We start from the raw sequence: 12,854 nt of genomic DNA on the forward strand, positions 1-12,854 counted from the left end.
TGGATGTTATTAACATGAAATAATGGATGTTATGTATATGAATTTATGGATGTTATGAGTAAATTTATCAATTGAATAAATTTATTTAAGAATTTGATATTTTTTTAAAATTCAATTATGATAAAATTTAAAAACATCTGTGTTAACTTTATAGTTACTTTTGTAATAATTAAAAAATGATATATGTATGGATATAATATCTAATAAACATAAATTTAATTTTTAGATGTTAGTTGTATGTAATTATGGATGCTATGTATATAAACGTATGAATATTATGTGTATAAACTTAGTTAGTACAATATAATTATAAATGCACATAAAAACACAAAAAAATTAAATTAGTTTATTACCATACCTCATCAAAGCTAGTGTGTTTTTCATATTCTCGAAAATTAGTTGACTGACAACAACCTTGTCGGGTGAGTCCGTCTGTTGTTCAAATTCTTCATCAGCACCTTCTACCATAAGTACCGTATTAAGGTCGAATTCAAATGACATACTATTTGCAATGATAAACGCGACTTTTTGTAAAATTTCTTGGCTTATACACTATTGTGCTTGCAATGGTATTAGAGTCATAATTTTTGAATGATCATAATTAAATCAATGGAAAGTATATATTATAAAGAATCAAGTGCAATTAAAATGCCTTAACGAAACAAAGAATTAATGATTTTTTTGTATCTCTATTAATTGATATTAAATGCCTTAAGGAAACAAAGAATCAATTGCAATTAACTCAATATATATTATCATTACCATCCATCATCATTATTATTATTATTATTATTATTATTATTATTATTATTATTATTATTATTATTATTATTATTATTAAATATAAAAATTAAATTATAAAAGAGAATATTAAGTATTAATTACAAAAATGTCTAATAGTAAAAAATATGATATTATAATTAATATCATTAATAAGTGGAGTTGATAAGAATATGATCAATGGAATGATAAGAGAATGAGATAAAAAATAAAACTGTTATTAAGTGATGTAAATGAAGTAAATTATGAAAAATTTTGGCTAATTATGGCTGAAAATTTTTTGTTACCAAACTTTTTTCATTGCAAAATAAGAGGATGACATGTATTGGGATCAAGAACTTGTTGTAACAACTATAAAAAAATAACAAGTTATATAAAACAAAATTACATGTGAAAAAAATAGAATTAAAACTGAAATTTCATGCTACACACAATGTTAAATACAAATTTAATAATAAAAATAAAGTGGTAGAATGATAAAAATAAATACCTGAAAGGACTATATGTAGCAAGTGGTTCAGATAGAACATTGTGAAAAATGGTGGTAGAGTGCCAATATTTTCGGCAGATGAAATATTGCGTAAAAATAGTGGTGGAGGCCAAAATTTTTAGCAAATGAAATATTGCCTGAAAATGATAATGGAGGGCTAGTATTTTCAGCAAAAATATAAAATATTTTTCACAGATCAAGAATAAAAAGAGCATAATAGTCTCTTTTATTTTGAAGTCAAATTTTTTTAATGAAAATAATAAAATCTTTTAATAAGAAAAAAAGTGATATTTTTTTTTTTTTACTTTTTCAAAAACTTTAAATTAACTTTTTAAAAAATTAAAAATATTTTTTAATAAGGATACCAAACACGTAATGTGATTTTTTATAATCCAAAAATGAATGAACCACCAATTTTGCATCATGAACACATCTGATTATCAATAATAGTGCTAGGTAGAATAGATATGGTTGATGTCTTTTTAATTGCTAGTAGAGAAAGGCAAAGGAGGATGGAAATCATTTTGCCTTTGACCAAATGAAGAATGATTAATCTTTTATCTCATATTATATATACATGCATGTGCATGTGTATCATTTACGCTACAATGTTAATAATGTACATTAGAATCAAACCTTATCATCATTATGATTTTATACATACATCCCTTCCCATTTTATTTACTCCTTTGTACATAAAGCTTTATATGACGATTAGCTTTTAGCATCAATTATTATTCAATGTTTGGATTATTATTTTGTAGGAGAAGCTGTGCCTTTAGTCCATGCCTGCGCAATAAAACATAATCCTGCCCATAATCTGTTAGCTACTATACATGATTAAGTCTGTTATTTATTTAAATTGGCCTAATAATTTTTTGGTCTAAAATTTCTCACCCACAAAATAGAATACTCTAATATACAGGAAACCGCTCTCTTTTAATTTTTTACTTTTGCACTCTTCATCTTCTCGATCAAAATGGTTATCCTCACTTTCGCATCCTCTCCCTCGTCACTTTCATTATTCTCTCAATTTTTTTATTTCTAGTTTTCATAATTCAACCCACAAACTTTAATACATAAATTCAGAATCTCACTCTCACCAATTTCATGATTTTTTTTTTCATTTTCTTCCTTGTCATCTTATTACTCTTTCCGTTTCTATCTTACTAAACATATAAACCCTAGTCAAAAACATCATATAAGGTAACTCCAAATTTTTAATTTTTACTTGAATAAATATAGTATCACTACAACAAAAGCGGGAGTTAGCGGCGATAAATTTGGGGCAGTTTAAATAAATGCCACTATCTGGTGATCTTGGGGAGTTGCTGCAGCAGTTTAATTCCTCAGCCACCATATCATTTGATTTATGGCAGATTTAGAACAAACTGCCGAAATTAACATCTATCCTATAATCCTATTATATTAGATAAAGAGGAAAAAAAAACCCCAATCTTCATTTTTATTTTCTTTGTTACATCTAGCGAAAATCTTCATTCTTCTTCTTCTCTATCTCAGTCGATAGATACCTAGGCTCCTTTTCCCCCTTTTCTCGAATGGCGTCATCACGGCTTCCTCCGTCGAAGGGAGATCTGCCATCGAAGGAGGAAGAAGAGAAAGATGGAGAAGGCGACAATGGAGAGAGAAGTCGCCACGGCCGCTTCTTGCACCTCTAGAGCTATCTCTGCCTTGCGCTGCTGGATCTGCCGCTGCTGCCAGATCCGTCGTTTCTACCTTGTGCAGCCGGATCCGCCGCTGCTGTAATCCCTCTTCTCTACCTTGCGCTGCCTGAGCCGTCTCTGGTCGTCATCGGCTCGTCAATGCCTCACATCCTCGCTGCTCTACTTGAGCCGTCTCTGCTGTAATCCTCACTGCTCGCTGCAATCATGTCTCAGGTTAGGGTTTTTTCTCCTCCGTAATCTTAGGAAGATAATTCTATTCTCAGATTGGGGAAATTAAGGAATGTGTTTAGTATGTATATATGTTCTTTGAGAGGGTCAACTGTATGTGCTTAACTGCTTATTGAATATGCTTTTTCGAGTCGCTAGCATATAATGCTATGCTTTGAGGTTCGAGGCCTATAACATGTTCAGAAACAACTGTATGTACTGTGTATTTTTCCTTTTCTTTCTATTTTGACTTTCATCATCATGATGTGCATCTTTTCTGAGTTTCTTGTGCTGAATTTTAAGTGTTTTCCCTAGCTTGTGGTTAGTACAGGAAACTGCAGAAGCTTTCAAAGTTGCTAATGCTCCTGCCAAGGTTTTCTTTCTTCTGATGGAAAACAAGAAGGAGATTCTTCCATTTTGCAGACAGATTCTCCAGTTCCAGGCTTAGTGGTATTAATTTCTTAAATTCAAGCTAAGTGATATACATATAGTGGTCTAATTTTTTTTGGCAATTAACTTAATTGAACATAACTTGCATAAAAAATGTATTGCTTTTGTAATGCCTAATTAGAATCTCCTGAATAGATTCTCAACTGGCCATGTGATGTGCAATACTTAAATCCTTCAAATAAATTTGCCCCTCCCAAAACATCAGCAAGAGCCATTAGACCTCGCTAAAATTAATCATAATCTGTTAGAAAATACTATCTAATGTAAAAGAAAATGTGAAGAAGCTTAGTATAATCATAAAATTAATTGAAGATATCCAGCAAAAACCATGTTGATAAGAAAATTATGAAAATCCATTCTTAGAATTGGTGTACTGTCACACTCAAAATCCCTTAGCAATCCTGAGGCACCACTGCACCCTTGGCTGCTAACTACACTGTGTGCACCACATTTGTATATATATTTGCTCTCTTTTCTATGATTAATGTTAAGCATATGGAAAATCCATTCTTTTCCATGTTAATGTTTTTATGCCATTTTCACTTCAGGTACTTTGCTTTTTGGTTTGTAAGTTTGGAATGAGCATAGTTTTAGATTGTTTTGCGATTGCGGTTACATTGTGATTACTCCCATAGTTGAAAAATATATTTAAAATTTCTGTGATGATGTGGTTGCCTTGATTGCCACATCTATTTCAGGTCATTGTTTAAAACCATGGTTATGAGAAATTTTGCTTTGTAGCTACTCGCAGCCCTTTGTCTCTTATATGCACTTCCCATGATCTGATGTGCATGATCGTTACTGTGTTTGACAGGAGGCTAAGCTTAATGATAGAAAAATTGAAAAGCTATGCGAGTATGCTTCTAAGAATCCATTAAAAATTCCTAAGGTAATTATTCTTTGTCACTGCCATGTTCAATTGTATAATGTAATCATGACGAATTATGCATGGCAGTTTAGCTAGCTATTCTCTTTAGTCTTTAATAGTTGTTAGTCTTGATATTTAATATGCTATTGTGGTGGAACGATATCTTAGATCATTGACCAAGTCTGAAGTTATTATTTTGGAGGTCCGAATATTGTACTTGCTTCAATCTAAGTTTTTTTGTTATATCTTTGCAGATAAATGAGAATTTGGAGCAAAGATGTTATAAGGATTTGCGTAATGAAATGTTTGGTTCAGTTAAAGTTGTCTTGTGCATATATAGGAGATTCTTATCGTCATGTAAGGAATTATTGATATGGCATTTGTTATGTACTACATGTGTATCAAATAATAAGATATGCCTGGTTGACTAATGTTAACTCTCTTTTTTCAAGGTATATCAGAACGGAGGTTTGCAAATTGGTAAACTTGTGTCTTTCTTACTCTTTATTACATTGAGTTATACAGCATGTTTAGTTAAGCTTTTTGGAATGCCTCAAGCCATGGTTTTGTGGTTCCAGAAAACTAAATCAAACATGTTAAAATACTATTTGATTTATACTTAAAATTAGTTGTCGTATCCATTTAGTTTTCCTTTTGTGCTTGAATTTCAGGTAGTTCTCAAGTTTTTGCGCAATCAAAAAGCTTAAAAGTTTGCATTAGGGAAGTTATTAGGGTAAAACACCTTGAACATGTGAGGTACTAGATACTTTGCCTCTGAATTATATGCTTTTGATATTTATGTATTTAATCAACAAGTTCACTTTATCCACATTATGTGTAGAATTCAACTTCAACTCTTATGTATTCTTATTATATTACAGGTTTAATAAATATTCCCTAAAACACTTGGTGAGAGCAACCCTTCTATTAGTTGCATATTTTGAATATTGGACAATACTTGTATGGTTGCATAAAATGCTTCATTGTTGTTATATTTCATAATTTTGTGTGTCTAAGTTTACTTTATTTCATTTTTCTACTTACAGTCTTAGGATTGTAACGCTTGTAATCTATTAAGTTCAAAGCAGCAGTAGAGAAGAAAAAGAGTGTTCTGAGATATCTATTTCAACAGCAGGGCGAGAAGCTGCCAGCAGACATTGCTGCAGGGATGAATTCCGTGAAAGGATAGAGTGAAAAATAGAATTTTAGGATTGGACTTATTTTGGTTTTGAAGCAAACATATTTTTAAATTTGACTATGCAATTCTTAGCAAGAAATTTGTTATGTTGATATTTTTATAAATATATTATTTTTGTTTTCTAGTTAATTTTATTGTTTTCGTCACAAGTTTAGATTCAATGGCTTTAAAATATTAAGATTTATAGTATTAAAGAATCCAAAAAGGACCAAAAATTATATCTATAAAATTAAACCAAAAAAATAGCATATTATTTTTTTTTCAATTTGATTTGACATTAGCGGCGGTTTTATAACTGCCGCAAAATATGCGCAAATTTGAGACTATTGAAGTAAATAGCGGCGGTTTTAAAACCACCGGTAAACATGCTGAAAATAGTGCCATCATGGCACGCTAATTTTGTGGCGTTTTCTAACTGATTGCCGCAAAATACTTATTTAGTGGCGGTTATACCAGCGGTTGCTGGAAACCGCCGCCAAACCTAGTGCCCGCGCCCATACCATGGCGGTCCAAAAAACCACCGGCCTTTGATTTTGAGGCGGTTTTTATCTTATAGTGTATCTTAATTACTTTTGTTTTTGTATTTCTTTAATTTTTTGAATACATTTATGTTTTAAAATATTCACTATTACACTAAATTTCATTACAGACAAGCATTCCGACACTCATCCTAAGACAGAATTTACAAATAACGTCGCTAAAATAAGTCAAAAAGTTTTTCGAGGAATTTATAAATTGATAGCGTGGTCAATGCCATCGCTGAATTTTGGCATGTAATATTATTGAACTTTGTTAGGTAGACAATGATTTTTGTGAACAATGTAAATAATAGGTTTTAAAATTAGCCCAATAAAATAAAACATACTACACCTCTAAATTACCTACTTAAATCTTAATATTAGGATAACCATCTTGAACATACGATATATTCATTATTTACATTGTTTATTATTTTTATTGTCTACCTATATTTTTTTAATATTATTATCAACGGGTCGCCCTTATTAATGACTTAGTTCATGGTAAGTATTTATCCGTTAGAAATTAATTATAAATAAGTTAATTATTTATTGACAACTTTGCCATCAATAATATAAATTAAATTTTATAAAAAAATAACTTTATAACTTTTCGACGGTTTAGCTTACAGTAAGCTTTAACGTGTAAAATAATTTTAATAAAAATTAATTAAACGTTGATCATGACTGACAACTCGGCCGTCAGTAAAGATAATTAAATATTTATTTTATTTTATAATTAATTTGATATAACATTAACATTTGGTAAATTAATAATTTAAATTTTGATATTTTGGGTGTTTATATATTCAAGTCGTCGGTGAGTTGTCGATAAAAGTGGATTAATGAAATATTGCTTTTTGTGTCATCGCTGTATGTTTATACAGCCTTCTCCTCCCTCTCCCTCCCCATTTCTCATTTCCATTCTTTTGTCTAACCTTTCTATTTCTCACTCTACCAGGCCTTCTCTTTAAAAATTTTCCCTCCTCGTATCTTCGATCTAAATTTCAGTACTGTAATTGTATTTGTGGTGAATTTTTCTTCAATTTTAATTGATTTAATTTTTTTAATTAGTTAAGTTTTTCGATATTTTTAGTGTCATTTTTTTACTCTGAGTTTGGCTCTAACTCAATTTTCATTTGTTACAAGTTTTTGGTGACATTTAGAGGTACTACAAAAAAATGTTAAAATAATTCGCTGATAAATTAATTACTGTCGGATTTTGCATCGGATACAATTCGACAGTATAAATCTTGTCGATACTGATTATCTACGAATTTATTTTTTCAATGATAATTTGTAGTGAAATTAGTGTCGGAATATAATGCTAAGGTTATAAAAATATAATGCCAGTTACCGTCAAGTAATTCCGATGATAGATTTAATTTTGATAGTTAAAAATTGATAATAAACTCCCAATTAGTAAAGAATAAATAAGTAATTTATGTGAAAAAAATGATTTATAAATGATGTGAAATATCAAATATACGGTTAAAAACATGAAGGAATAAGATGTCGCTAAACTAATCAAAACAAATCCTTAACCAAAGCCCTAATGACTATGGAGCCTAATAGCCATCGTTGTCGTATTCAAAACAAGGTCTGCTCATGACACGTCAATCTGTCGTCATCCCTATCCAAAACAATGTAATTATATTACAATCTAATCAAAGTTTGATAAAAAAAATATAGATAGAACTAAGGCTAACATACATTATAATTATATGATCTTACTAAATAAAGTTTAAATATACAACAAGCTAGTTAAGATATATTTAGGTTAACCTTATTCAAATTTATTATCATCTTCTTTCTCTAGTTCATCCTCCTCCTCTTTTGAGGTAATTAATTTCCTAATCATCAAACTTGTCTTCTTCTTCTTCTTCTTCGTCTCTATCGACCCCCTTTTTTTCTTGAACATCATCGTCCTCTAGTGGTAGTGTCTCGTCATCTACCCTAAGAATAATGATGTTATCATCTATAACAGCCGACCTAAGAGTGATCAGATCACCAATATCAACCATCATTTTTAAAAGAATTGGGTCATCAATTTGGTAAGGTTCTTGATCCTTTGTCCCATCAAATTCGATGCGACCTCTTGATTTAGTCTTAACACAACCACCCAACTAGACTTGTATGACTCCAGTTATGGCAAATATTGTCGTGCATTTTGAGGTAGAATAAAAAGATCGTAGTGCCGATATTTTCTGATCACATTTACTTCAGTGATATTATAGTCTTTATTCTTTCGTGTTCCTAGTCGCAAACTTATATCATACCATTCACTGTACATAGTGTGACAAAAATACTCTAATTGAATGATATTGTACAACACACCATACTAATCAGAATAACCACTGCCTGCATCCCTAGGAACCCAGACTCCGGTGTTATTTGTTTTATTTTCCACCAACCTTTATAAAGAATGAAACTTATATTCACTAACATTGTATATTGGGTAGCTTGTGCTCTTATTCATTAGGCCCTAATTAAGTACAACTAGTTCTCATTCTGTTGTGTCAATTAGATTCACTTTGACATATTTTCTGAACCAATGTAAAAAATTATTGAGTGATGTATCAGGATTTAGCTAGGAATGTTTCTTTAACTAGGAATGCTTGGCATATGCTACCCTTGATCCAAGCTCTGTTATTTACGGTGCACTTGAATGAGCCAATCAACCTCTCAAAAGGGTACATCTACATGAATTGGACCAGCCTACACACTCTTACTTCGTATGGCAGGTGAATTGCTAAGTGTTTCATAACATCAAAAAACTCTATAGGGAATATCCTATCTAGCTTACAAAATATGATGGGAATGTTCTTCTCCATGATTATGAGACTCAATACTAGGTTTCGTTGTACATAACTCCTTAACTCACATATTTCTATGAGGGATTTTCAAATGTTGGTAGGAAGTTCTTTGAACGCGACGGGAAGTAATGACTCCATAAAGACATGATAATCACAACTCTTCAATCCAGCAAGCCTACCTTGTGAGACATTTGCACACCTACCCAACTTAAAGGCGTAACCATCGAAAAACCTCAATCCCTAATCTACCTACAAATATTTTATCTCTAGTCCTTCATTAGAGTGAACACCACCTTTGGTTTAGCCCACCAGCCATTCTCAAGTCTCTTTTAGTTCAGATTTGGCCTCCTGCAAATGTTCACTAAATCTAACATTGCCTTATCGTTATCCTTGGTTCGCTCATTGTCTATTACTATGTGCATGATATTATCAAACACATTTTTTTTTCAATGTGCATCATGTCAAGATAATGACAAATCAAGTTGTCTTTTCAATAAGAAAACTCCCAAAATATACTCAGTTTTGTCCAATTATGCTCCTTACCATATCTCGGAGGTTTTAAACCTGCCCGGTATCAACGATCCTTGGGATTCTATTGATACGATACAAAACTTGTAAACAACTAACTTAACGGGTGCCTCTTCTTGTTCAGTTTTATTTTACCTAAACGAGTCCTTGTTGAGCCAAAAACGAGGATCAATATCGAAGAACCTTCGATGACAATCAAACCATGAATTCTTACCCCAATTCGTCAGCCAAAATGCCTTTGTATCCTCCATACAAATGGGACATGATATTCTGGCCAGAGTGGACCAACTTGATAACATCCCATATGCAAAAAAGTCGTTCACTACAAGAAAAATGCTGAATACTGTCAGATTTATCGACGAATTTAGCGGCGGTTTTCTGACGGTCACGAGTGAAAATTTGTTCCCAAAAAACTTACCATCAGAATCTATAATTCGTCTCTAATTTTAACGGTCAGACACATATTTTTTCAGGCTGAGTGAAGGTGAGAGCTGGAGCGGCTTTAGTAGATGGAGCAACAGATGGTACCAAGATTAGATGCACGCCAATGGTAGCGGCATTGCTGAAGGGGCATTGACATCACTGCTTAGTCTACCACCTCAGCACGACCAATTGGGAAACGACGACAACGACAACTATCAGAATCTTTAGTGATTAGTGTTTTATTCTAGAGTGTTTTATTGTATCTTATTTATTTGACTTTTTATTTTATTTGTACATTTGATATTTAATTTACAATATTTGGTTCCTATTTTTTAGAATTTGACTACTAATTGTGCAAAAAATAAATTTAAATAAAAATTTTAAAAAAATTGAATTTATAGTCAAATTTATCGTGGGACAAATCCTACAGTAATTAGACGGGGGAAAAAATAGTGGAGTGCCAAAATTGTCGGAAAAAATTTTTGTTAGTAATTCAATATTTTTAGGTAAAGAATCTTTGTAGAATTTACTACCAGATTTTTTCTAACAAAAATTCATCGGTAGATATACTACCGATGAAAAATTCGCCAATAAATCTGATAGTACTCAGCATTTTTCTTGAGTGGTTGATGGTCTATATCAGCGCAACATACAGTTGGAAGTTTGTGTTTGTTGAAATATCATATATTTCTACATCATGAATCTACAACTCAATCAACTCATCCACCAAGGATTGCAAGAAGACATCTATTTTGACCTTTGGGTTGCTTGGACTAAGTATGATATAAGTTAGAAATATGTATGAATCCTCTATGAACATTTCGGGAGGTATGTTATAAGGAGTTACCCCAACAAGCCAGCAAGAGTATGCGTTGCCGAAATTAGAGTTCGGTGTAAATCCGTCAGAGCACAAAGCTAATCTAACATTTTTAGACTCGCTCGCAAATGTAGGGTGCACCTGATAAAAGTGATTTCAAACATCTCCGTGTGACGGGTGTGTCATAAACCATCATCTCTCTTGTTGTTACTATACCAGGTCATGTGAGGGGCCGAACTCATCGATGCATACAATCATTTTAGATTATGAATTAGGGATAAGTAGTGCATCTGTTTGTTTGGAACTCCCTTTAAACGATGTTTACCAATCCGTTCTCTCTCGACTTAAAACCTTGGTGCATCATGAAATCTACAAGCAGTTAGGTTTATGCCCCCTTGTAATACAGCATACAACCATTCAAACAACAATCGATTTTTACCAAATTTAGACCTAATTTTAAAAATAACTTCTTTGCTTCGTAGTGGCCCCGGAGGATGCCAGTAGTGCCATCAAGTACTAATTTGTTGCAAAGGTTGCCCACTTATCAAAAGAATCTTGTCTATAATTTGATTCAAATTTAATACTCATCATTCTAACACACGCAGACAATTTTGAATGAACGCACTCTTCGAACAAAAGTTTCGTCGCAGATTTTAACAGATGATAAAATCTTTTTGTCTTTGGGTTAGGTTCTTGTTCAGCATCTCCAATATAGGTAACCCAACTGCATCAAACACTATCTCGTTGTATCTCTCTTGGCTACCCTCCCAATTCATTTCTTCCATGTTTAGTTCTCTAACTACCCGAACTTTTGTTGATCGATCTTTAGACCTATTGGATTTCGAGGTAGACCAGTTGATTCTTTGCTCATCCATTTCTCTGTGTTCCGTCTACATCCAATACCTATCCTTGAACCCATAACGTTAAAGGTGAAGTGTTATATATAAAGGTCCTAACCACTTAGTCAGTCAATACTTATAGCACGGACACCTAGATATCCCTTGAGACCTAAACGGTTTCATGTTAAAGATATACACAACAAACTCGTCAACCCCCTCAAAAAACTCAGGTTTTAAACCCCCTTGCCCTCGTACACCGTTATACATCCACAGACGATGATTTGGAATCATTTTGCAACAAACATCCTAAAATTCAACCAACAATATAACTTATTAAAATTTTTAGAAAATTCGATAGAGTTTCTTCTATAATTAGAATCTCCCACCAAATCTAATTATTATTTTCTCACAAACTAAACATGTTTTAAACAATTTAAACAAAATTTCGACAGTATTTCTCCTTAATTCAGAGACATTCACCAAATAAATATAACACTTTTCATAGAGAAAACAGCTGTAGGCATAAATGAGAACAAATACATATTCAATAAAATGTCAAATCCTAGTCGTTCTAGTGAGCGACCCCTTATTACTCCACAAGTTTCCAACAAACAAGAGTTTTGAGAAGGCGCTACTAAGCAACCTTCTTCCACTTCCGTCCTAAAACTCTATCCTAGGAAAAGTAAGTCCGACATAAAATTTAAATAATTTATTATATTCAAAGATAGAAAATTAACATAAAATATGATTGCACAAACTACAAAAGAAGTGAACTCCAATTAATCTCATAAAAATTAACATCGTCCTAAAAAAAACAAGTTATTAAATTCACACAGTGAAACTAATTCAAAAACTAATTTAGAAGGAATAAGTAAAACTCAACAATGCAATTAATTAAAACATAATTCTAATTTCACCAAATTAATAACTAACATAATATATTAAAAATTTATTATATAAATCGTGACACCTTTCAATGATTTATGTACAAATCTAAATAATATATAATATTTTGATATGATTTATATAATATTAAAATAGGATAATTAATTTTGATTTAAAAAATTCTGGTAATAATTTGGATTTTTATTTTATTTACGTAAAAAGCCAAAAATAGTGATCTCAACAATTATCTTCAAGAGACATGATGACATGGCTATTGCCTTGACTATGGTATTCACTTCTATTTCAGTCAAGAAAGCTCACTTGTTTGTTCTTGCATTCAAACCTAGAAT

The 12,854-nt window shown here is 31.8% G+C and overlaps 1 protein-coding gene across 3 annotated transcripts; it reads left to right on the top strand.

Annotated features, from left to right (window-relative positions):
- The first annotated feature begins 2,389 nt into the window (after nucleotides 1–2,389).
- Nucleotides 2,390–5,807, top strand: LOC140183733 (uncharacterized). Of its 3 annotated transcripts, XR_011879611.1 has the most exons (8): nucleotides 2,592–3,168; nucleotides 3,478–3,612; nucleotides 4,427–4,501; nucleotides 4,735–4,837; nucleotides 4,933–4,960; nucleotides 5,152–5,236; nucleotides 5,362–5,389; nucleotides 5,527–5,807. XR_011879611.1 is itself a non-coding variant. In XM_072232537.1 (7 exons), the coding sequence occupies exons 4-7, from the start codon at nucleotides 4,739–4,741 to the stop codon at nucleotides 5,480–5,482; spliced, it is 333 nt and encodes a 110-aa protein (XP_072088638.1). In that variant the 5' UTR covers nucleotides 2,583–3,168; nucleotides 3,478–3,612; nucleotides 4,427–4,501; nucleotides 4,735–4,738; the 3' UTR covers nucleotides 5,483–5,807. The 3 variants fall into 3 exon arrangements, 1 of the variants encoding a protein (XP_072088638.1); XR_011879612.1 differs by lacking the exon at nucleotides 5,362–5,389 and having other exon boundaries at nucleotides 2,390–3,168; XM_072232537.1 differs by having other exon boundaries at nucleotides 2,583–3,168; nucleotides 5,362–5,807.
- Nucleotides 5,808–12,854: the final 7,047 nt, after the last annotated feature.

Source organism: Arachis hypogaea, chromosome 3 (assembly GCF_003086295.3).
Source record: "Arachis hypogaea cultivar Tifrunner chromosome 3, arahy.Tifrunner.gnm2.J5K5, whole genome shotgun sequence".
Taxonomy (NCBI): Eukaryota; Viridiplantae; Streptophyta; class Magnoliopsida; order Fabales; family Fabaceae; genus Arachis; species Arachis hypogaea.